Source organism: Globicephala melas, chromosome 10, assembly GCF_963455315.2.
Source record: "Globicephala melas chromosome 10, mGloMel1.2, whole genome shotgun sequence".
NCBI classification, from domain to species: domain Eukaryota; kingdom Metazoa; phylum Chordata; class Mammalia; order Artiodactyla; family Delphinidae; genus Globicephala; species Globicephala melas.
Window position 1 is genome coordinate 59,206,309 of NC_083323.1, and position 24,921 is coordinate 59,231,229.

Consider the following 24,921-nt stretch of genomic DNA (forward strand, 5'->3'; position numbering starts at 1 on the left):
CGAGAGAGAAAACAGAGACACTTGGAGACACACAGACTGGCCAGAGACAAGCTGAGAGATACACAGAGAAAAAGCTGACAGGAGACAGAGCATTTAGTGGGCAGTGGGCTGAGAGGAGAGGGTATTGGGTTTAGAGTCAAAACACTTAGGTTCCAGGCTCACCACTAACTAGCAGCCATGTGACCTTGGACAAGTCAATTCACTTCTCTACACCCATTTCCTCTTCTGAAGGAGAGGGTTGGGCTGATGATCCCTAGGAACCCTCTCCTGGCTGACCTTTCTAGGCCAGCTTCCAGGCCTGGAGGGCTGCCTGAAGCAGCTCCAACTGGGAGGGAACCCCAAGTGCAGGCCTGACCCGGAGCAGAGGAAGGGAGGGCCAGGCAGAGGCAGGCATGGTGAGATGGAAGGCAGGAGGTGTTGGGGCCACTGGGAGAGGACTTATAAGGGCAGAGAGAGCCAAGAGAGGAGGGATATTGGGGAGAGTAGAAAAGCCAGCCAGAGAATGACTAAGGGGCTCCCGGTGTAAACAGGAGCGGGGAATGGACAGGGAGGGGGCCTGTTTGACTTGGCCAAGCGGGGTGGGGGGTGGGGTGGAGTGGGGAGGAGAACTGGGGCAGGACGCTATGTCCCTTGTCCCTCACCAAGGCTCCTGGGAGGAGCTGAATCACACACCTCCCTCCCTGTATCCCTCCCCACCCCCACCCCAAGCTCCCAAATCCTGGGAAAATCTAAAGAGCTTGTGCCTGGGCTGAAACAGGAGAGATTTGGGTTCACACACACATGCTCTGCTGGGTTATACAGCAGTCAGCCCGCAACCTCTTTCCTCCCAGAGAGGGTCTCAGCCCTTGGCTTGAGTAGTTTTCACCTAGAGGTTACCTTCGCGGCAGTGCTGTGCTTAAGATCCTGACCCAGAGATTCTTTGGGTTCCTCGCCTAAGAGGGGGTCAGGACCTGCAGATGTGAGAGTGGGATGGGAGCCAGCACCACTCCACGGTCTGACCAGCTGCCTTCTCCCTTGGGCTGCAGCTGGCTCTGGAGAGGGGCTTTTAAAAAAACAGCTGGGCGATTTGGGACAGGAAGTAGAGTAGTAGAATGAGGAGGAGACTCGTGGCGAAGGAAAGAGCATTGATTCTGAGTCCCCCAAGCCAGAGTGGGGCAGGGGACTGGAGAAGAGAAGGGGCAGGGTTCCGATTCGGGGGATTATTATTCTGGAAGGGGAGGAGTCCTGGAGGAAAAAGACAGGAGGAGGGCTGGAAAGGAGAGGAGGTTAGGAGAGGATCTAGGCCCCTTGGTCCCCCTCCCCCAGACTAAGATAAAGACTAGAATCCTGAAAGGTGATCTCATCACACAGAGCCAGGGCTGGGGGAAGGGATGGGCAGGGGGTCACTGCCTTCTCCTGCTGCAGTCCCTTCCTCTACATCCACAGGGCATCTTGGGAGAATGGGGTCCTGGGTTCCAGCTCCCAGAGCCTAAAGACAATAGAAGCTAAAGGTTGGGCCCCTTTGCAAGACACCACCCCACCCCATCCTACAATTCTCCAGGTCTGTAGGAATCAGGCCAGTTTGATCAAGAAGACACTGAAGGGCCAAAGCAACCCTTTCCCCCTCCCACTACCAGGCTCTTGGTCAACTGCCAGGTTCTAGGAAGGGACTCAGCAGAGGTTTCCATATCCTGCAACCGAGAAAGGGGGAGGCCTGGACCGGAATTCTCCTGGTGAAGTAACCCCAAATTTCTGGACTCCTGGGTTTTCAATTCTAGCAACTTGGGCGGGGGGAGGGGGCAGGGAGCCGAGAGCCGGTGTAGGTCCTCCATCGGATCGGCCTGACTGGGAGCACCCTGTACCTCAACTCCTGAGTCCCAAATCCAGCTGGCTGGAACCCAGGCACCCCATGGCCCCGGAAGGCAAAGGGGGAATCCCAGTTGGCCAGATGCCAGAGGTGTCTCCTCTGCCTTTAGACCCCAAAGCCTCCTCCCTGAATTGGTGAGGGAGACCCCACACACATATTCAGACTCCCTCCGCCCTCCGGAGGTGATTCCTTTCCTCATTAGGAAATTCTCCGCTCCCTTTTTCCGACTCCTTTTCCGAGCGTTTACGTTGTACATCTGGAAAGGAGGCGGGAGGAAGTAGGGGGAAGCAGCGAGAAGGAGGGGGAAGAGCCCAAAGCAGCCCAGTCTGACCCAGTCCAGACAACCGGCCTCCAGCTGGGGCTGGGGCGAGGGAAGTGGAGAGGTGCGTCCCCCCCCACGCCCCTTCGGGGTGGGGGGCGCGGGCTCAGCGTTCCAGGGACCCAGGAATGCCCCCCCGCCCACCCCCCCGGCAGGCGGGGGGAGGGCTCAGCCGGGAGTTTGGCAAACTCCTCCCCGCGTTGAGTCATTCGCCTCTGGGAGGTTTAGGAAGCGGCTCCGGGTCGGTGGCCCCAGGACAGGGAAGAGCGGGTGCTATGGGGAGCCGGACGCCAGGGTCCCCTCTCCTCGCCGTGCAGCTGCGCTGGGGCCCCCGGCGCCGATCCCGGCTGCTGCCGCTGCTGCTGCTGCTGCTGCTGCCGCCGCCGCCCAGGGTCGGGGGCTTCAACTTAGACGCGGAGGCCCCAGCAGTGCTCTCCGGGCCCCCGGGCTCCTTCTTCGGCTTCTCGGTGGAGTTTTACCGGCCGGGGACAGACGGGTGAGTTGAGGAGGGTTGGCGGCGGGCTGGCGGGGTCGGGGGTGCGCGCCTGGAGACAGGGGGCGCGGCTGGAGTCTGGAGGGGACCAAGGCTTGAGTTTGGGAGGCGGAGTTTGGAAGGACTAGGGTTGGAGTTGGGGGCCCTCGCCGGAGTTGGGGGCCCGCGCTGGAGTAGGGAGGGGACAGTGGCCGGCGTGGAGGGTGGCCAGGAGTTTGAGAGCGATCAGCAGGGAGACGTGTGGGGTGGGGAGAGGACACGAAGCTGCAAGCTGGAGGAGTCTGGGCCGGGGTCTTGGGGCCAAGAGAGAGGAGGGCGCGGGAATGGAGAGCAGAGGGTCTCTGGCTGAGATCCGAGAGCTGCCGGGACCGGAGGCGGATGGGGACGGAGAGGGGGCGCGGAGGCCAGGGTGGGCATTTTGGAGCACTGGGGAACCCCGGGACCCCTGAGGGCCATTGTGCGGAGAGAGAACGGGTCGAAGCAGAATGAGCTGTGTGTAGTAAGAAGGGAGTCGGAGGCTGCAGGGGTCCGGAGGTTAAATGGGGGCCAGCCCTCCCCTCCCCCCTCAACTCAGACTGGGAAAGACTCGGGAGGGGGACGGCGGCTCCCTCCCCTCTCTCCTCGGTCTCCTACTCCGCCCGCCACCCCCAATCTCTGTTCAGAAGAGGGGATCCGGGAAGTTGGGGAGAGTCCCGGGACCCTGGTCCTGGGGGGCGCCGGGGCTGGGGGCTGTCTCAGCCAAGGGCGGGGGCTCGGATGTGTCGGGAGGGGTGTGTGTGCGCCCGTGAAGGGGGGTGGGCGGTTTCCCTCTTCCTCTAGCTCTTGGGAGGAAGAGAAAAACTGATTTCCTGTAGCTTGTCGGCTGGAGCTGAGCTGAGACCGGGACTTCTGGGGCTGGGGTCGGAAGCTGGGGAGACGCGGGCTCGCAGGGCCCAAGAGCGTCAGAACACAGGACCTCAGAGACCGGGGAAGTCTCAAAGGAGGATCCCCATTCCCAGCTCAGCAGGGTGACAAGCAGAGCGGACCCTGTGTGCCAGGAAAATGGGGAGCCCACGGGCTTGGGGAAACGAGCTAGGCAACATTAGAACAAGGGTGTTTGTTTAAATGTGGGGGGGGGGAGTAAGAGGGGAAGGAAGCTGCTCCTGGGGTGGGACGGGGACTCCCCGGTGCCAGATGCCTGATCCTCCACGATGTCTGGAATAATCCTCTTTCTGCATCTCTGGGCTCTGAGATTGCCACTGCTCCCCACCATCGCCACCAGCACAACCACCCCTGGTATCCAGCTTTGATAGGACCTCTGTCAGAGGTGAGCTGTTCCTACACATGATACAGTTAACTGAGCTCTACTCATTTCCTTTAATTTTTGGAGAAAAGGGGTTAATCTAGGTAATTCACTTGGGGTATGGGGCATATTTCTCCTTTGTCTGGAGGATGGTTAGGCCCCAGCTGTTGGTTCTGGGCTATTCAAGGTCCCCACCCAGCCCCCACCCCACCCCCCTGGCCTCCTGCCCAAACCCCATTGCATCACCCTGGCCTGGAGCTTCTGCCAGGCCCGGCCTCCCCCAGGCCCCTTGCAACTCCTTACCACAAACCTAACGGGGTAGAGAAGGGGGAGGGAGGGAGGGGAAGGGATCCTCCCCCACAATAGGGTATCCAGTTATCTGTATCTTAACCTTCCTCTTATCCCACCCCCACTCCCACCTAACAAGAGTGTCATCTCCCTTTTAAAACACTCCTCTGAAACATCTGGACTTTCACACACTCCCAGTTGGTTCCCTAGGTGTCTGTCTGGCCCCTGGCCTGATCCTAAAGTCCCAAAAGCCCTTTTCTAAAGCAGGACCCAGCAGTCTCTTCCCCTCCCCCTCCCCTCTGCTCATCTCTTCTCCCAAGAGAACCCAGGTGTCCAGCTTGTGCACCTCCCCCTCTCATTTTCTCTCTACAAAGCACTCTTAGAATAGGACTCGGAACATTCCACCTCCCCAGTGACCTCCCTCCCCACCACATCTGGGACTTTCAACCCCTCCTACCTGTGGGGGACAAATGTAGCCCCTCACCTGGGGCCTTTTCTGGAGAGGGAGGGCCTCAGTGTTCTTGGCCCCCTTTATCACCTCTCACTGTGGAAACCGAAACAGCATCAGAGGGCAGGGTAAGCACTAGAGAGGTTACACAGTAGGAAAGGGGCAGGCTTTAAGTCAGGCCAAGCTGGGTGTGCGTCCAGGCCTCACCACTTACTTGTTCTTTGTGTGACCTGGGCTGACTTACTTAAGACTTAAATACTGGAGCCTGGTCTTCTCATGAAAATCAGACACCTAACTTATGAGGCTGTTCTGAGGACTAAACGAGACAATATATATAAAAATCGCCTGGTCCGTGGAGGGTGATCGGTATGTGGAGGTAGGACTTTTATGAGGTAGCTATTTTCTGTTTCTGGTTCTCTCTTCCCTGGACACCACCTAGTTCTTTGTCTCAGATTTTCACTATTTCTTACTCACTTTTAGTATTTGCTTATGGCAGAGATAGTCATAATAGTGCCTCACATTCCTTAGCACTTTCATATCAATTTTTCTGTCGGATCATTACAAAAATCCTTGCCTTAGACAGACGAAGCATTACGGCTCCCATTTTATGCGTGTCTATGAACTGAAGCTTCAGGAATCATAGAAGTTTAGAACTAGAAGTTTGTTTAGGGACCATTCAAGGGCAACCCATCATTTTATGGGTAGAGAATTCAAGTCTTGGAGAGGGCAAGTGACTTGACCCAAGACCTGCGCTTGAAAGGTGCACCAGCCTTAGCCCAGCTCCTTCGCCATGTGGAGCTGCCACAAGTGGAGGCAACTCTTCCTTCCCAGCCAGCCAGGCATTTCCCTCGAGACTACACTGGGGGACCCAGAACCAGCTGTTCCCTCTGGCCTGGCCAGGGCTGCCGTAGGACCTGCAGGAGCTGGGTCCAGTCCACTTGCTACTCTCCACCCCCGACCTTGTCAGGCCAATAGAGTCAAACAGTAACCATGTATTGAACAGGAACTTGGTTAATCAGAAGCCTGGCTGGGGAGATAGTGGCGAGGAGAGGAGGGAACAAATTGGCAACGGGGTAGACCAGAACAGTGGCCTAGGTATCAGGATTCCTGGCTGCTGTTCTTAGGTTGAGAAGGATTCTAAGTGACCCCAGGACGTGTGACTTAATTTCTCTGGGACTTAGTTTCCCCATCTGTACAATGAGGCCATGGGACTAGGTCAGCAGTATTTTTTGTTACAGTTTTTTATTTTCTTCCTTCCCTTCTTCCTTTCCTTCTTCCTTCCTTCCTTCCTTCCTTTCTTTCTTTCAATTCAAATGATATCTTATCAGGGCATTCTATATAAAACAGAGAAAAGGGCTTCCCTGGTGGCGCAGTGGTTGAGAGTCCGCCTGCCGATGCAGGGGACACGGGTTCGTGCCCCGGTCCGGGAGGATCCCGCATGCCGCGGAGCGGCTGGGCCCGTGCGCCATGGCCGCTGAGCCTGCGCGTCCGGAGCCTGTGCTCCGCAACGGGAGAGGCCACAACGGTGAGAGGCCTGCGTACCACAAAAAAGAAAAAAAAAAAAAAACAGAGAAAAGAGGTTGCTCTGAAAGAAGATGGAGAGGAGTGTCAGGACCGAACTGGCCTCTGCTCACTCCATGTGGCAGCCCTGAGGCATCGACAAGAAAGTCTTCAAACCACGGTGCTGAGGCAGCCTGGGTCTCCAAGAAGCAGCTCTAGAACATCAGAGTTCCGAGGCTTCAAAATAAATTACGGCAATTTATTTCTTCCCTTGGTCTCTATATTTTGGAAGTTTATCTGCCAAGCTGCATTTAGGAAGGAATAATTCATTCCTTTTTCCTGTTTTTTTTTTTATCCACCAAAAATTAGAACAAGAAGATGTCTATAGCTGCCAATCAGAGCTTCTGACCAATATGAGATAACTAGGTTCCCCACAGGAGTTGATATAATTCCGGCCCAAAGCAAATACACTTGAGGTTTTAATTAGCCTGGGCTGCCTTATCAGGTAAATGCATGATTTCCGTTAGGCTCTCTGAAATATTGAAAAGAGCCCAAGGACCCTCCATCGTTACCTTCTTGGACCCCTAGTAGGACCCAACTGCTGTAGGATTTAGGAGGCAGGAACCAGGAGTGGGAGAATAAGGATAAGGTATGTGACGTGCCACCCCTGACACTGGGCGCCTCTCTTGGCACGTAGGGGAGGGCACTAGCTACTGGACTGACTTGGAGGAGCTGGGAAGGAAGGGCCACTGCATCCTCAGGTATAAGCCATGGGCGGCACGGGGCAAGTCTGGGTCGGGATCTGTGTCCCTTGCCTGTACCCCAGATCTCCTGAACCTTCACGCAGCCATGGCATATGCCCCTGGCCCACAAGTCTGTGGGCTTTCTAAGCCTTGTAAGGCCTCTCTCTCACCTGCCCGCCCTGCCAAACTCCAAGCTTCTTCCTCAGGCCATCCCAGGAGCACCCAGGCTCAGCCCCCCTCCACGGAGTGGTGGGAAAATTGGGGGTGGGAGCAGGGTCCCTTGGCCAAGCCCCTACGCTCTCCCGGAAGACTTTGAGATAACCTGTTCAACCTCTTCACCCAGAGGAGGAGGGAGAGGGTATTCCCAAGTGCACACTGAGCTAGTGCCCGGCCCAGAACCCCTGCACCACTGCTGTTTTCTGCGAGAGGCATGCACCCCTCTCTCCTCCCCCAGCCCGGGGGCAATGCAGTCTCTCCCCACCACCAACCTCACCTACTAGGCCTGGCAGCCAACCAGGTCACTGTGCCTCCGAGTAGCCAGCTCCCACCCCCCTACTGAATGTACTGCCTGAGTGAGAGGGGTGGGGCCCAGCAGGCGGGCGGGTGGGAGACAAACGGCGAAGTGAGAGGTTGGAAACAGACAGGAAGCCGCAGGCAGTAAACATTTCCTGTCCCCAGGGTAACCGAGGCTGGCACCCCACCCCCCACCACTCCAGGAACTCTCACTCCAGGCCTCCCTCCTATCCCTCTGGACCCTTTCTTCTCCCATCCTCACCCTCTGGCCCTGCTAGACCACCCTCACTCTCTGCTTCAGCCCCTTGGAGCTGCTCTCTCTGGTGTTCCCATTCCTATTCCTCTTGGACCCCCCACCCCACCCCTACTTGATGTATCTCTTGTCTCCCATCCCGTCACACACACACCCGCTTTTGTGACCTCTACCGTAATCCCTGACTTGGGGACTCCTGGTAAGAAAGGCTAATGAAGGGATCCAAATAGCGGGAAAAGGGTGGGTGTTGGGAGTGCTGAAAGCTGAAAGGGGCCAGAAACCAACAGAGATGGAGAAGCCCAAGATCTGAGATGAGAGAGAGACGGGGGTTCCTAAAACCAAAACCAAGAGAGCAAGCAGTCCTAGGGGCAGAGGGACAGATGGAGAAGCAGTGCCAGAGCCAGTTATGGGAGGAGAGCAGAGGCCAAGGCTGGCGGCTGGCAGGGACACTGGTTCAGTTGCCCCGGCTGCCAGATGCAGCCTCATGGGAGACTCTGGAGGAGAAAGCCCAGAAGGCTGACTACTGCACAGAGGTCTTGGAGGCAAGGGACCCAGAAATGATAGAGGCAGAGCCAGAGGCAGCAAAATTATCCAGGACCTTAGCTGTCACCACCCCATTACATAGGACCCCCAGCAAAGGCAAACTTCTCCTCGTCGTCTCAGGGGGAACGAGGCACTGTGTCCAAAACTAAGACCCAAGAAGACCCGGATCTGAGTTCAGACTCTGACCAATGGTGTATGGGATAGGGGTTCAGAGGCTGAGACAGAGACCCAGCCAGGATGGGGAGGTCCCACCAGAGCGCAGGGTGAGGGCAGGTCCACGCCCAGGCCCAGGGGAACAATTTGCTTTCACCATTCTCCAGTTCCTCTCTCCACTTCTGCCTGGTTTCCAAGACTCACATTTTCCTCTGACATGCCCCAGGGCTGGGCAGCTGGACGCCTGGGTTTTGCCCAGAGAAGGGCTTTGGCTTGGGAGGAGAGGGTATAGGCTAGGTAAGAGGACCCTGGGGTTCTAGGGGCTGCACCTCCAGTCTTGGCAGGTCCATAGAGGAGATAGAGAAGCTCTGGCCCCGGCCTCTTGCCAGAACTGACTCTGGTTCCTCCTTCTAATGACAGGGGAAGGTAGGAGGGGAGAGAGTGGGGGGAGGAGAGAGGCTGTGTTAGTGACAGCGGCACATGGGGACCGCCTGACTCCGGCCTGGGCCTCTGGCATCTGTGGCATCTTCTGAGATATAAATACAACCCGGGGGGCATCTGTGCCACGCCCACCCAGACCCTGGCCCAGAGGCCTGGGTCCTTCCCGCCTGGGGAGACTGGAGAAGAGCTAGGAGCCCCCCTGAGCTGCCTCTCCTTTCCCCTCCGCAGGGTCAGCGTGCTGGTGGGAGCGCCCAAGGCTAACACCAGCCAGCCGGGAGTGCTGCAGGGCGGTGCCGTCTACCTCTGCCCCTGGGGCACCAGCCCAGCACAGTGCACCCCCATTGAATTTGACAGCAAAGGTAACCCTCTTCGTAGGTCGGGGAGGTTCAGGGAGGGACTAAGGGGTGGGGCTGAGGCTAGGGGGCGGGGTCTGGAGCGAGGGGCGGAGCCTGACCAGTTCCCCGGCCACGTGCTCTGAGGCTCTGGGGCTCCAGCTCCGTGCAGCGGTGCAGCGGCTCCCCGTGGCACTCACACCACGTTCCCAATCCAGCCCAGCCCAGCCCAAGGAGGGCGGGCATGATTCAGAAACATGTGGCTCTCATTTTCCTTGAATCACCCACAACTCAGGGAGGCCAGGGCAGTAACACAGACAAAGACAGGGAGAGTCACAGAGCCTATTCGATTCATTTAACTAAGCACTGACTAAGTGATAATGCGTGCCAGGCTCTGTGCTGGTACTGCAGGGGATTGAAACATGATTAAGGCCCCGCCCTCAAGGAGCTTAAGGTCCGGAGTAGATGCAGAGAGGGATGGAAGGAAACAGGCTGAGAAAGAATAATAACAGCAGCTAACGCTTCAAGAGCACTTGCTATATACTGGGCACTGTTGTAAGCACTTTACATATATTAACGCACTTAATCCTTTCAACGATGGCGCGAGGTGTTATTATCCCCATTTTATAGGTGAGGAAACGGGTTAAGTAACTTGACTAAGGTCACACGGCTAGTAGAAGGTGGAGCGAGGACATGAACTTGAGCAGTGTGGCTCCAGAGATAAACTGGGGTGAGGGGACAAAAGAGGAGAGCATCAAAAGATGGAGACGGTGGGGGAGGGGTGGTGTAAGAGCACAAAAGCGACCGATTTCTTTTTAAAACCTGGAAGACGGATGAGAAGCGGAGGAATAAAAAAGGCTGCCCCATAGAGGCAGAGAGGGTTTGGAAGGAGAGAGACAGCCAGACAGACAGATGCGCACACGCACACACGCAGACACGAGGGGCAGAGATTCAGTGACGTGAGAAAGGTCAAGGACATAGAACACGTGCTGCTAGAGACACAGGCCCAGGTACAGACAGAGAAGTGCAGCCAGAGGGTAGCCCTCTCAGGAACTAGCCATTCTTCCCCACCTCACCACAAGCATCCTTGTCCCAGCTGGGTGAGGAGGCAGGCGGACCAGGGGAATGCACCTCTAGAAACCCCAGGTTCTGTGTGTGTGTGCGTGTGCACATGTGTGCACATGGGCTTGTGTGCACATGGGCTTGTGTGCACGCGTGCAGGGGAAGCTGAGTCAGGCTACAACAGGCAGACTGTAAGGACCTTCCCCACTCCCCCTCCCATGAGTCATGGGCTCAGGGCTTGCAAGTGCTTGGGTGCCCCCAGGCTGAGGGCACGGGCTGCTCTAGGGCTCAGCTGCCCACAGCTGGCATGACTCCCCTTTCTCACTCCCCCAAGGCTCTCGGATCCTGGAGTCCTCACCGCCGTCCAGCCTCGAGGGAGAGGAGCCTGTGGAGTACAAGTCCCTGCAGTGGTTCGGAGCGACGGTGCGAGCGCATGGCTCCTCCATCTTGGTGAGGGCCAGCAGGCTGAGTGGCGTGGTGGGCAGGAGGGGCAATGGTTGCGGTTAGCGGAGCACAGTGGGGGAGGCGGGGAAGAGAGGTCCTGTTGGACTAAACCTGGACCTCCCTCCTCCTGGGCCCTCCCAGGCCTGTGCTCCCCTCTACAGCTGGCGCACCGAGAAGGAGCCGCTGAGCGATCCCGTGGGCACCTGCTACCTCTCCACAGACAACTTCACCCGGATTCTGGAGTATGCGCCGTGCCGCTCAGGTAGGGCAAGAGGGGGCACGAGCCCTGAGTCTGCCTTCTCTGTGAATCCCCACGGTCCCCCGCCCCCCAACAGCCTTGATGCTCACTGTCTGGTCCAGAGAGGTCCTTTCTCTGGCCCCCTCTCCCCTCTCCTTCCCCAAGCTTCCTGCTCTTTCCTGCCTGACCCATCTGTGTGGAGCTCCTTCCCACCACCTTCTCCCCTTGCAGATTTCAGCCGGGCAGCAGGGCAGGGTTACTGCCAAGGGGGCTTCAGTGCCGAGTTCACCAAGGTGAGGAGGGATCTGGGAGGAGAGTGGCTGTGGGTGCTGGATGCAGGGGAATCAGACCAGATGTGGAGTCACCTCCTTCCCCCCACAGACTGGGCGTGTGGTCCTGGGCGGACCAGGGAGCTATTTCTGGCAAGGTAAGCCCTTCCTCCTCTATCCCTGCGTCTGTCTCCCGCACCTGGCCTCTTATCCCTCTCCCAGCCCGAGATCACCATCCTTCCCTCCTCTGCCCCCGTCCCAATTCTCCTCTCCCTTTCCTGAGACTTACCCCTCCACAAGCTTCCCGTCCTTGAACCAGACTTCTGAAATCCTACCCAGTCAGCCCCCAGTGCCCCCATCCCTGCCACCTCCTCCTCCAGCCATCCCCTCCTTATCCCCTTCCCCAGGCCAGATCCTGTCCGCCACCCAGGAGCAGATTGCAGAATCCTATTACCCCGGGTACCTGATCAACCCAGTTCGGGGGCAGCTGCAGACTCGCCAGGCCAGTTCCATTTACGATGACAGCTACCTGGGTGAGGGAGCAAACGGGGTGGGAGCTGCAGGGGGAGCACCTCAGGGGCCCCTGTCCTCGCTCACCCCCCCACCCCGCCTCCCTTCTCCCACCCAGGCATCCCCAGCCTCCTGCCCTATGTGTCATGTGGAGGCTGACTACGAAGGCCCAGTAGGGGTGGGGAAGGGATTGAGGATGGGCCAGGACAGAGGGGTCCCCAAAGTAGGAATCCTAATATCCGCCCACCCTGTCTCCTAGGATACTCTGTGGCTGTAGGTGAATTCAGTGGCGATGACACAGAAGGTGAGTGTGTCCCAGGCTGGGGCCAAGGGAGGGGGCAGATGGAGACCCAGGACCCAGAGCCACAGGGACTGAGACACTTACCATTTTTGTCTGACTCCCCTTTCCCTGCCCTTAGCCTACAACTTTCTCTTCCCTCTACAGACTTCATTGCTGGCGTGCCCAAAGGGAACCTCACCTATGGTTACGTAAGGCCCAGCCTGACTCTCCCTCCCTCCTCTGCTCTCCCGTCCCCTGGCTAATCACAGAGAACCATGCATGGCAGTTTGGGGGGGTGAAAAAAGTGGATCAGAACACGGGCTCTTGGGTCAGACCAGTGTTTGAGTTCTGGTACTCACTCTGGATGAATCAATCTGTGATTTATTCCTACCCCACTTCATTCCATAAAAACCTTGAGTCTGCTTAACCTCTCTGAGCCTCATTCTTCTCTTTATAATGGTATAATAATAGTTCTGACCTCACAAGACTCTTGTAAGGATGAAGCGAGATAATGCACGTGAAAGTACTTAGCGAACTGTGCGGCAGTGTACAACTGTAGCTGTTATTATTAGACCATGGCGAGTGCTTTAAAAAGGATATAGATAAGAACGCTATAGGAGTCCATTCAATTACCAACATTTATGAGGGCAAGGTAAGAGATAAGAAGATGAATAAGACATCATACCCCATCTTGTAAGGCGCTTCTAATCAAGTATGTAAGACAAGACACACAAGTGATTGTAATCGAAGGTGCAGCTCCTATTCACGAACCCCTCAGTGCGTCGGGCACTGTCCACTCATGAGTTCTATTCTTCGCAACAAGCTTATCAGGGGAGATATTACCATTCACATTTTACACATGAGAAAGCTGAGGCTCAAAGAGACCAAGTAAGTTGTTTAAGATCACCCAGTTAGTAAGTGGCTGGATAGAGATTTAAAACCAGACCTGTCTTATTCCAAAGTCAGCATTCTTTCTGCACTAGGATAAATTTCAGAAAAGTGGTCAAGATGATATAGCAGTTTAGAGGGAAGAATAACCTCTTTTCTAGGGCAGGGATGGACAGAAAATGTCCTATGAAAGACCAGTGGAGATGAGGAAAGAGAGCATCTGGGCGGGAGCGTGAGAAGAGGCAGGGAAGGAAAGGAAAAAAATGCAAGCCAGTTCAGCATGGGCTGATTGGGCATGAGGAGACTAAAGAGAGGTTGGGCAGAAACAGATAGGTTGGGGCCAGATTCTCCAGGGCGTCAGAGGACCAGCCAAGAAGCTGAGACTGGGCCGTGGCTTCAGGGAACCACCACGGATTTGCAAGCCAGCCGTATCCCTCCTAGACCGGCTCTAGGGCGATCGGTCCCGCTGCCATGGAGGAAGGGTGCTGAGGGGAAGGGAGAGCCCGAGGCAGGGGGAGGCCAGGGGGCTCTCCAGCAGTCCTGGGGGAGGGCTCACACCAGAGGAACAGCTGCAAGACTGGGGAAGAGAAGAGGGAGTCGAGAGCCTCAGGGGACCGGAAGGGCCCATCACTAAGGGGGGCACGTCGGGGGAGCCATGAGTGTTTGTGACTTGGGAGGGCTGGTGGATGTCCTTCAGCTAATAATTATTGAGTGTCAGCTGCTCACCAAGCACTACTTTAGGCTCTGAGGAGAAAGCAAAAAACAAAACAAGGCTCCTGCCCTCACTTATCTGACACTCTAGTAGGTAGACAGGCACAACAGAGAGATAAGTACGAAATCTGTCAGTAGTAGTTGATAAGTGACATGGAGGAAAATAATGAAGTCTCCCTGGGATGGAGCTACCCAATATAGAGATGGGAATGTGAGGCAAAGCAAAGGAGGGAACTAGGAGACAAGTGATCTATGTCTTCAAGGAATGCCTGCCCCTGGGTATCCTGTACCCATGGGATGGTCTGGGAGTCTGGGACCAATGGGTATATCTCCTCGTCCCCAGGTCACCATCCTTAATGGCTCAGACATCCGGTCCCTCTACAACTTCTCAGGGGAACAGGTGAGGACACCTTCTCCCCCCCCACACACACACAACCCAGCTTGGCCCTTTGCCAACCAAGCCCCTGCCCTGAGCCCATAAGCTCAGCCCAGCTTCTCAGGCTCCCTGGAGTCCCTGATTTCCCCTCATATCCCTTGTTGATTGACCCCCTAGTTCTGACCCACTGCTGCCCTTCTGTCCCTCCCAGATGGCCTCCTACTTTGGCTATGCAGTGGCTGCCACAGACATCAATGGGGACGGGTGAGTAGTGGGAAAGGGGCACAGCACAGGACGAGGAGTAGGGACGGGACAGAAAAACGCAAGGAGAGTTTTTCTCTGCATTCTCCTCCTCCTGCCTGCATTCCCTAGGCTCAGGGGCAAAGAGAGAGCTGAGAACCAAAGACCAGAAGACCTCAGGTCTCTCACTTGGGTGGGAAGGAGCCCGGATCCAAGAGGCCTGGGATTTCCTGGCTCTGGGATTGAGGAGGGGACATGGCAAGGCAGGGCCTCAGGATAACTGCGTTTCCCGTACCCTCAGGCTGGACGACTTGCTGGTAGGGGCGCCCCTGCTCATGGAGCGGACAGCCGACGGGCGGCCGCAGGAGGTGGGCAGGGTCTACGTCTACCTGCAGCGGCCGGCCGGCATGGAGCCTGTGCCCACCCTTACCCTCACTGGCCATGATGAGTTTGGTCGATTCGGCAGTTCCCTGACCCCCCTGGGGGACCTGGACCAGGATGGCTACAATGGTAAGCACCGTGGGCTCAAGTTGCTGAGGAGGAGTGGGGGCCTGAGTCAGAAGGGATTTGGGGAGAGATGGCTGTCAGATAAGATACCCGAGACCCCCAGTGACTCCTCCAGGAGGTGTGTGGATTTTAATCCCAATGTCTGGATCTTGGGGCTTGAAGAGGTTAGAATACTGGGAATGACAGATGGGGAAAATAGGATCCCGGGTCCTGGGGTCCGATGGTAGAGATTTGAACTCCTGGATTCCTGGCCTGCTGACTGCTGTGTGTTGTGTGTCTTGCAGATGTAGCCGTTGGGGCTGCCTTTGGTGGGGAGAACCAGCAGGGAGTGGTGTTTGTATTCCCTGGGGGCCCAGGGGGCCTGGCCTCTAAGCCTTCCCAGGTCCTGCTGCCCCTGTGGGCAGCTGGCCACACGCCGGACTTCTTTGGCTCTGCCCTTCGAGGAGGCCGAGACCTGGATGGCAACGGATACCCTGGTGAGTTGTGCCAGCGGCCCCTTTCACCTTAGAATTCCCTGGTCTCAGAACCCTAGCCCCTCTAATGCACTTTCCTAAGCTCCTGGGTGCAGTTCTAGGATGATGCCACCAGATGGCGGTGTCCCCTCACTTCGGCCTCCTTGAACAATGCAACTGGAAGGGGTTGGGAAGGATTCTGATTTGGGGCTTGCTGTAAGGGGTAGTTTCTTGACTTCTTGCAGATCTGATTGTGGGGTCCTTTGGTGTAGACAAGGCTGTGGTGTACAGGTATGAACTTGGGCAGGGGGCAGCCTGGGAGACGTGGGAACTGGGGGATTTCTCAACAGGGCCGAGTTTGGGGAAGTGCACAGACTGGGATCCTGGGGCTTGGGCGTCAGCTTCCTGTGCCCAGGTTCCTGAGCAGTCTTAGTTCTTTGACCCCACACCCACTCTTGGCAGGGGTCGCCCCATCGTGTCTGCCAGTGCCTCCCTCACCATCTTTCCCGCCATGTTCAACCCAGAGGAGCATAGCTGCAGCTTGGGGGGGAACCCTGCGTCTTGGTGAGTGGGGTGCCCAGGAGACTGCGGGGATGGAGTCTGGGGGTGTTTCATCTGTGCCTGGAAGTGGGGAGGGAGACCAGGTCTTTGAAAGTGGACAAATGGGACTGTCCCAGTCTGGGTCTGTCTGGGAGGCAGGTAGGGAATAGGATGCCTGTTCCAGTTGGATACACCAGCTTTCCCTTTGGTCTTCCTCCAGCATCAATCTCAGCTTCTGCCTCAATGCTTCTGGAAAACACGTTCCTGACTCCATTGGTGAGGGAGAGACTGCCTGAACCTTTCAGGCACTGGGATGGGGATGGAGGGGCTGGGGACTCGGGGACCTCTTATCTCTCTGGATAGATTAGAAGGGAGGGGCAGATGCTCATTAACGTATGTGCCCGGCTGCAGGCTTCACGGTGGAGCTCCAGTTGGACTGGCAGAAGCAGAAGGGTGGAGCGCGGCGGGCACTGTTCCTGGCCTCCCGACAGGCCACCCTGACCCAGACCCTGCTCATCCAGAACGGGGCTCGGGAGGAATGCAGAGAGATGAAGATCTACCTCAGGGTATGGGCCCGGGGGCAGGGTCGGGACTGGCCTGGGAAGAGTGGCCACGTAGAACTGGGTGCCCCTCATGAAGGGAAAGAGACAGGGAGATTCCAATGAAGGGCCTGGGACTTTGGGAGGCTGGGGAAGGGGGCCCTTCTGTTGGAGGGGCTGGGAACCAGGCTGCCTCTGAAGCAATGAGCATGGTCAAGTTTGGACACCTGAATTCTGGAGGGTCCTGAGTGGACAGAGGGAGATGTGAGAGGATGAGGACCAAGTCCCCTGTGTCCCCTGAATCTGTGAACCCTCTCCCCCGGCCCCAGAACGAGTCAGAGTTTCGAGACAAACTCTCCCCGATTCACATCGCCCTCAACTTCTCCCTGGACCCCCAAGCCCCTGTGGACAGCCACGGCCTTCGGCCAGTCCTACACTACCAGAGCAAGAGCCGCATAGAGGACAAGGTGAGGGCAGGGTGGGGAGACGGGCCGGGAGGAGAGGGGCCTGGGCCGCTAGGGGTGGGGCCCTGGAGGGGGGAGCCGACAGCTTAGAAGGGGGTCACAACTCCCCCTCTCAAGGCTGCCCTGCTTCCCAGGCTCAGATCTTGCTGGACTGTGGAGAAGACAATATCTGTGTGCCAGACCTACAGCTGGAAGTGTTTGGGTAAGTGAAGGCTGACGTCAAGCTGGGGGGTTCCAGATGCCAAGGTCTCCTAGCAGAACACATGGAGCTTGGAAGCACCTGGCATGTGAAAAAGTAGAATAGGAACGTATTAGCTGGCTGTGTGACCCTGGGAAATTATGCAACTTCCTCATCTGTATAGTGAGAATAAAAGCATCTATTTCTCTGGCTTTGGGGAAGGATTAAATGAACTAATCTACATAAAGCATCTAGCCTAGTGCCTGCCATAGAGTTGGAACTCAGTAAACGGTGTCTATTATTGTTATGGCCCATTGTCTTGGTTTGCGGATTAATTCCCCAGTGTCCCTGACCCTGTGTGTCCCCTCCAGGGAGCAGAACCACGTGTACCTGGGCGACAAGAACTCTCTGAACCTCACTTTCCATGCCCAGAATGTGGGTGAGGGCGGCGCCTACGAGGCAGAGCTTCGCGTCACGGCCCCTCCGGAGGCTGAGTACTCAGGACTCGTCAGACACCCAGGGGTGAGAGGGGACTCTTAGGCAGGGCTTGGGAGATCCTGCCACAGGGACACCAGAGCCTTACCTGCACCCACCCCACCTCCAGAACTTCTCCAGCCTGAGCTGTGACTACTTTGCTGTGAACCAGAGCCGCCTGCTGGTGTGTGACCTGGGCAACCCCATGAAGGCGGGAGCCAGTGTAAGTCTGGGACAGGAGAGAGGACCCAAGGGAAAGTGACCGGCTCATCCTGAGAAGAGCTGTGGGATAGGGAAGGAGGGCTGCAATTGGGATTTGGCAGACGCCCAGTCTAACAGCCCCCTTGTCCTCCCTCCCTGTCCTCCAGCTCTGGGGTGGCCTTCGGTTCACAGTCCCGCACCTCAGGGACATGAAGAAAACCATCCAGTTTGACTTCCAGATCCTCAGGTAGGGAGTGGGTGGGGCCAGGCTGAGGCTGAGTTGGGGGCGGGGCCGAGGAGGGTGAGGCAGGGGCGGAGTCTGGTGCAGGTGAAATTCTTCCTAGCTGGGCTCCAACACCACCTGAATCTCTCCTCCATCCCACAGCAAGAATCTCAACAACTCTCAAAGCGAAGTGGTTTCCTTCCAGCTCTCTGTGGAAGCTCAGGCCCAGGTCTCCCTTAACGGGTCAGTTCTCCGGGCAAAATGGGGCTCTCTGGGAGGCAAGATGGACTTCTAGGAAAGGATGCACATGGGATGGGGTACCTTCCACTGTCCTCTAAACCACCCTCCTCTTTAGTGTCTCCAAGCCCGAGGCAGTGCTATTCCCTGTGACCGACTGGCATCCCCGAGACCAGCCGCAGGAGGAGGGGGACGTGGGCCCTGCTGTCCACCATGTGTATGAGGTGAGGAGGGACAGAGGCAGGGAGGCCCTGGTCCCCAGGTGTGCTACTGGGAGTGGAGGGCCGGACTAGAATGAATGACAGGGAAGGAGGAGCTGTATGAGTGACAGATGGCTGGGACCAGCCTGAGGGATTGAGAGCAAGAGAGGGGGAGTGGGGAGTGAGAGAGAAAGTCCTGGGCAGGATCAGTGTGAGAGACTGGCCAGCTGAGCAACTTAGAAGGGAAGGATGGGGACTTACCTGGTGGTCCGGTGATTAGGACTCCACGCTTCCACTGCAGGCGGCACGGGTTCAATCCCTAGTTGGGGAGCTAAGTTCCTGCAAAAAAAGAAAAAAAAAAAGTGGTGGGGGAAGGATGGAGCCGCCTCCTCCAGGAGGCTTGGCTGGGGAGGATTTCGCCTCTGCCCGTTGATTTCCTCCCTCGCTCCTGAGATGGGAGACTCGCAGCAGGCATGAGCGGGCCACCAGGACCTGGGTTGCAACAGGGCAGAATCACTGCCTCCCTTCCCATGATCACCGTGCCCTCCTCTCCTCAGCTCATCAACCTGGGCCCCAGCTCCATTAGCCGGGGCGTGCTGGAGCTCAGCTGTCCCCAGGCTCTGGAAGGTCAGCAGCTCCTCTACGTGACCAGGGTCACAGGACTCAGCAACTGCACCACCAGTCACCCCCCCAACCCACAGGGCCTAGAGGTGAGGGGCCTGGGGACTGGCCTGGGGGTGAGGGGACCAAGTCGAGGGTGGTTGGGGAAAGTCCCCGGGAAACTAGAAGAGCCAAGTAGGGTGTGCCTGGAGCTAGGACTTAGGCCACTGGAAGGGGGTCCGAAGGCCCACAGACACCTTGAGACCCTGGGAGGGGAAAAGACTGTTTTATGCACTGCCCTTCTGTCTTTCTGCCTGAAGTATCCTTCCCTGACGTCTTGCCCTGGCGTACTCCTAGGGCCCAGCTCGGCACCACCACCTCCGGAAAGCCTTCCTCAGAGCCGCTCACCTGGGCCCCAGTGCCTGTTTTAAAGCTCGTTTACACATAAACAACAATGCACTGAGCCACGTTACAGGCTCAGGAAAGATCGCACCAAACAAAACTCACAAGGCCCCCACTCTCATGGGGTTTATGTTTTAGTGGAGGGTAGGAGACAATAAAAATTAAAAAGAGAGAGAGAGAGAGAAACAGGTATTGAGAAGTGTTGAGAGTGCAGTGCTAAAATGCTGGGGCAGGGCAGGGCCCGGCTGGGAGCCTGTTTGAGTCATCAGGGAAAACCTCTTGAGGAGAGAACAGGTGAATTGAGGCATGAAAGGCAAGGGTGAACCTGTGTGTGAAGACTCGAGAAAGCATTCCAAGCAGAGGGGACAGCCGGGGCAAAGGCCCCAAGGCAGGCACGGGGCCCTAATTATCTATTGACATCTCCTCCTTGTAAACTCCAAGGATCAAGTCTCACCCGTTTTGGTATTTCAGTGCTGAGGTCGGTGCCTTGCCACAGGAGGTGGTCAGTTGTATGGGTGGAAGACCAGGTCGAAGCTGCTCTGGACCCCAGAGGCAGGCTGACTTAGAGGCTGTAATGAGGTGAGAGAGGCAGCTAATGGTCCCTTTCCTCTTCCAGTTGGATCCCGAGGGTTCCCAGCACCACCGGCTGCAAAGACGGGATGCTCCAGGCCGGAGCCCTGCCTCCTCAGGGCCTCAGATCCTGGTAAGTCCTCCTGGAAATGAGGTCTGGGTCGAAGCGTTGAGTATCTGTTTGCATCCTCAGAGCCACCAGCAGGGCGGAACGCCGCATTCAAGCCTCCGCTTTCTTCCCAGAAATGCCCGGAGGCCGAGTGTTTCCGGCTGCGCTGCGAGCTGGGGCCACTGCACCGGCAAGAGAGCCGAAGTCTGCTACTCCATTTCCGCGTCTGGGCCAAGACCTTCCTCCAGGTGAGGGAGCCTCACCTCAGTCCTGACCTCCGACCTTCGGGCCTGCCTGGACTGACGCTCCTTTCCCCACTGCCCTAGCCACCCGCTTTGGTGACTGGGACCCAGGCAGCCGCGCTCCCCTCCCTCACCCTTGTTTGGACAGGGCTGTGTGTCCTTGGCGCCACCTAGTGGCCACATTGGGACCGACAGCTTCCCTTTCCTGGCCCATTCAGAGGAGGGAGGGCGGGAGGGAGACCAGTGGCAGAGAATGATAGAAAACAGAGACGAAGACATATCCATCACAGAGAGGCAAGCAGATGTAGGAACAGTAGAGAGCAGTCATTTATTGAGTGCATCCTATAGGCCAGGCATCATCCTGGGTGCTTCACCCATATTCATGATTCCAAAACAATGCTTTTTCTATTGAACATGCTGTCATCTAACTGTGACTCTTCAGTTACACATTTATTATCTCACATAAGGAACATAGAGAGAGATTCAGAAGAGAATGATTCCAAAATAGGGAAAGATCATAACCAGAGCCAGACCATGGGGAGCCCAGTGACCTCCTAGATACCATACGAGGCCACCCTGAACACCTTTCCACCACCCACAGAGGGAACACCAGCCACTTAGTCTGCAGTGTGAGGCTGTGTATGAAGCCCTGAAGATGCCCTACCGAATCCTGCCTCGGCAGCTTCCCCGAAAGGAACTGCAGGTGAGTCCCGGGCCAGAGGTCTGGGCCAAGGAAGATGGAGTGCTGGGCCTGGCGCTAGCACTGGGATGCGACGGGGGCTGGTCTGATTATGGTGACAAATATTGATTGAGCATCTACTGTGTGCCAGGCACTGTGCTAGGTCCTGGGAATACAGTGATAAGCAAGATGGACAGGGCAGTGAGAAGACAGTGTGACAAGTGCCAGCATGTTTATGGGAACACATCATAGGGACACTCGAACACAGGCTTGCAGAGTCAGGGAAGGCTTCCTGGAAGAAGTGATGTTTAAGCAAAACCTGAAGGATAAATAGGATCTACCGGGCTAACCAGTCAGGAAAGGAATGTTCTCTGGGGAGAGGGAACGAGCACGTGTGAAAGCCCAAAAGTAAGAGACAATAATGCACATTGTAGGAATTTGAATTTTGAAGATCAGAATTCTGTTAGCCCAAGACGGAAGGGGAAAGGTGGGTCTAGGTCCAGTGGCAAGTGGGAGCCAAGTGTAGGGTGGGAAGGACTAACGGCTTTTCAGCGACCTCTCCTGACCTGCTCCCCAGGTGGCCACAGCCGTGCAGTGGATCAAGGCGGAAGGCAGCCACAGCGTCCCGCTCTGGATCATTATCCTAGCCGTCCTCGTTGGCCTCCTGCTCCTAGGTCTGCTCATCTATATCCTCTACAAGGTCAGCCACATCCTACCTGACCTGGCCTCTCTCTCACCAGGTTCTGCCCTTGAGGCAGCACAGTCCCAAGCGTCTGCCTCCAGACCAGTTCTCCAGCCACATGTCCCCACCTCTCCCTGGCCACAGGCATCCCGTCTGGACACTGCCTATGGGATCCTTTCCTTCATTCTACAGCCCCTAGCTTAGAAAAAGTTCTCTTGACTCAAGCTGATAAGTTTATTTCTACTTTCAAAATCAGTGTTACTCCCAAGTGGCCAGTATGTGGCATTTGTGCTCTCACTTCCTCCAGAAAGCCATGGCAGCCGTCACTGATCGTTCATACCCTAGAAGTAGCCTCAGAACCCTTCTCGAGAGGCAGCCACTCCTAGGCAATGAGACTTAGAACTTGACTTCACACCTATGTGCCGTCTCTGGCTGAACTGGGGGCATTCTTATGGCACCAAAGCACCCCCAACCTTAGCCCTCTTAACCCACTGGACCTCTTGGAGAGGTGGTCTTAACAGCCTGAATTTGGGCCACTTTTGCAAGATGGGGAGATTGGAAGCACTAGAGTCATCTTCATCCCGCCTTGGGATAAGATCTGCGGAGAAAGGGGAACCAGAGTAACTCAACTCTCCCTCCTTTTCCCCTCATTAGCTCGGATTCTTCAAACGCTCCCTCCCATACGGCACCGCCATGGAAAAAGCTCAGCTCAAGCCTCCAGCCACCTCTGATGCCTGACTTCTCCCGATCCCAGACTCCCAATCCTGAAGGTCCAGTCCCCCCACCCTCAGTCTACTGACGGGGAGGGGGCTGGGTGCTTCCTGAAGGTGCTGAGGGCCAGGGAGAAGCACCTCTCCCCAGCCCAGAGACATACTTGAAGGGCCAGAGCCGGGAGGTGTGGAGCTGGGGATCCCCTCCCCCCATGCACTGTGAAGGACCCTCGTTTACACATGCCCTCCTCATGGATGGGGGAACTCAGATCCAGGGACAGAGGCCCCAGCCTCCCTGCAGCCTTTGCATTTTGGAGAGTTTCCTGAAAACAACTTGGAACCAGAACTGGGGGATCCAATCCCAGTTCTCCGGCTCAGACGTGCCACCAGGACTTCCTGTCCAGCTCCAGCCTGCAAAGATCTGTCCTCAGCCCTGCCAGAAGCCCCCAGCTAAGAACCTGGAACCTGGGGAGCGAGACATGGCAGCTCTGGACAGCCCCCACCCCGGTGGGCCAACAAGGAACAATAACCATGGATGGTGCCCCAGGCCCCGCTCAGGACAGATCCCACACCAGGATCCACGCTGGCCCAGAACCAGCTGCAAGGGGAATCAGAACTCTAACAGGGCCAGATCGAACCTGGCGCCTGGGGTTGATCTGGGACCCAGACTCAGACATTGGTGACGTAACTAGGCAGATCCAGGACTACATTTGAGCCTGCTCCAGACCTGGGCCTGGAGGCCCAATCCACCTCTGACTCAGGAGAAGTCAGGAATTGCCCAGGACCCTGAAGGGGCCACGATGGCAACAGATCTGGAACCTTAACACTGGCCGGACACAGGCCCTACTAGTCCCCTGGAGAAAGGGGGAGCCCGCTGCCCCCGGCCTGCAGGATCTGGGTTCTGCCCGCCAGCTGCACTGACGCTGCCCCTCCTCTCCCTGCCCAACCCTCCCTTCACCTTGGCTCCGGACACCCGGGACTTATTTAAACTCTGTTGCAAGTGCAATAAACCCGGCCCGGTGCCCCCACTGACCAGAGCTGGAATCTGTCCTATCCCCACTCTTTCCAGAACTTTCCTGGAACCAGACCGCTTGGTGGGTAGGAAATGTTTGTGTTTCTTGCAGCTTCTTTCCACTGGGAGCCAAGAGTATGACCCCCAGCAACTGTGGAACTAGTTTGGGGGTTCCCTTTTCTTAAGTGAAAGACATGATGGAAGGGGTGAAAGAAAGGCTTGACTCTTCTGCTCATCACCCAGCCCCCGCCAGATCTGGCCCCAGCACCTCCAGGAGAGAAGGGAGCGGAATCCCTTCTCTTTGGGTTTGAGGGTTAGGGAAGAATACAAAGGGGGAGGTCCAAGCTGAAGGTGGGGGACCATGGTCCAGAGACTCACCTGGGCTTTCCTAAATCAAAATAATGAAATGGGTTTCGAGAAAAGGCCGCAGAACTAAATCAGAAGAAAGCCAGCTGGGTTTTTGTTTTGTTTTCGTTGCCCATTGTAGTCTGGTGCATAGGGGGAGTGTTAAATAGTTTACATACAGTATCTCATTTAATTTGATAGAAATTAAATGTGTGAAGTAGGTACAATTAACCCCATTTACACAAGGGGAAATTGAGGTCCAGAGAAGTTATGTAACTTGCCCAAGGTCACAGACTCAAATTCAGCCTTGCCTGACTGTGAAAGCCCTCATGCTTAACCAACATGGCCTTGAGGTCTTTGAAGAGAAACCAGAGTGAGGGAACCCCTCAGGATCCCCTGTCTCCTCTAGGACTGTCCTAATATCCAGGAAGAGGACAGAGAGGGGTGCTGAAATGCTAGCGGGATCGTTAGAGGCAAAGATGTTCATGTCCTGCTAAACCAGAGTTCAGCCACCAGAGGGCAGCATAGCCACAAATTCATGGGAATTTGGGGAGGGGAGGAAATGAGGTCCTCCTCACCTTTCTTCCCCCATCAACAGGGTTATTCTTATTAACTTAGGCTCCTGCCTATCAGTACCCACGTGATCTCAAAAATATCTCTCCTAGGAGGCCAAGCCCGCTCCACACTTCAATCTGTGACGTCTTGATAATTCTGTAACTTGGGAACTTCTTCCCAGAACCCATAAATGAAGAGGGACTGACAGGCAGGGTGAGACCTGACGAGGCAAAGAGACACGCAGTATTTCCGAGGATGACAGCTGTGGCATAACAAAGCACTGGGAATTCTCCAGGAAGGAAATCCCATACTCACCCTCTCGGGGGATGGGTGGGAATGGCATCAGCCGAACTCCAGGGGCCAAATCTGAGATTTCTTATACGATTATGAGGAGGAAATGAGGAGGGGAAGTGGGCTGTGAGTACTGGGCTAGTATCATGGGTGTGTCTGTATAGCGCCTGTACCTCTGAGTCTCAGAGAGTGACAAGGTCTCTCCCGAGGATGCACAAAACAAGATGAGAATTCCTTGGGCTCAGCAATGCTGCAGATGTAACCCAGCACCAGCCTCTCTGTCCCTGAACTGTAATTCTCAGGCTCTGGTCTGTTTCCCCTTCCCAATCTCCCAGCCCCTCCAGAGCCTGTGTGCCTCCCATCTTGAGACTTGAGTGATGCAAAGGGACAAGAGGGGAAGGGGAAGTCCTGAGTCCTAGCCTCGTCTGTGTCAGTGGAGATGGAAAGGAGGCCCTGGGAAGGGAACAGAGCAGCTGGGGGCACAGAAGGGGGAGGGGGCTCAGGAGAGGCAGCTGGCAGGCGGGAAGCTGATCTGGG

At 56.3% G+C, this 24,921-nt stretch overlaps 2 protein-coding genes across 7 annotated transcripts in view; one reads left to right on the forward strand and one right to left on the reverse strand.

Annotated features, from left to right (window-relative positions):
• The window catches only part of NCKAP1L (NCK associated protein 1 like), a 122,441-nt gene extending 102,202 nt beyond the window's left edge, over positions 1-20,239 (reverse strand). For 4 of the 6 annotated variants that reach the window (XM_060306451.1, XM_060306449.1, XM_060306453.1 and 1 more), the window contains exons 1-3: positions 19,644-20,239; positions 18,449-18,526; positions 11,631-11,696 (exon numbers count right to left, since the gene is read on the reverse strand). The gene's annotated coding sequence lies outside the window, so the exon portion shown is untranslated. The remainder of the gene's footprint in view (positions 1-11,630; positions 11,697-18,448; positions 18,527-19,643) is intronic. The other 2 variants (XM_060306447.1, XM_060306448.1) reach the window with 2 other exon arrangements.
• ITGA5 (integrin subunit alpha 5) lies at positions 2,141-23,551 on the forward strand. Its single transcript, XM_030866750.3, has 30 exons — positions 2,141-2,661; positions 9,051-9,181; positions 10,551-10,666; positions 10,802-10,922; positions 11,130-11,191; positions 11,280-11,325; positions 11,575-11,700; positions 11,937-11,981; positions 12,123-12,166; positions 13,900-13,956; positions 14,144-14,196; positions 14,474-14,682; positions 14,964-15,155; positions 15,377-15,422; positions 15,594-15,695; positions 15,892-15,947; positions 16,083-16,237; positions 16,540-16,677; positions 16,809-16,876; positions 17,224-17,374; positions 17,457-17,549; positions 17,695-17,774; positions 17,913-17,993; positions 18,106-18,211; positions 18,745-18,897; positions 19,806-19,892; positions 20,003-20,116; positions 20,712-20,813; positions 21,367-21,489; positions 22,126-23,551. Exons 1-30 carry the CDS (start codon positions 2,294-2,296, stop codon positions 22,207-22,209), a joined length of 3,309 nt encoding a protein of 1,102 aa, XP_030722610.2. The 5' UTR covers positions 2,141-2,293; the 3' UTR covers positions 22,210-23,551.
• Positions 23,552-24,921: the final 1,370 nt, after the last annotated feature.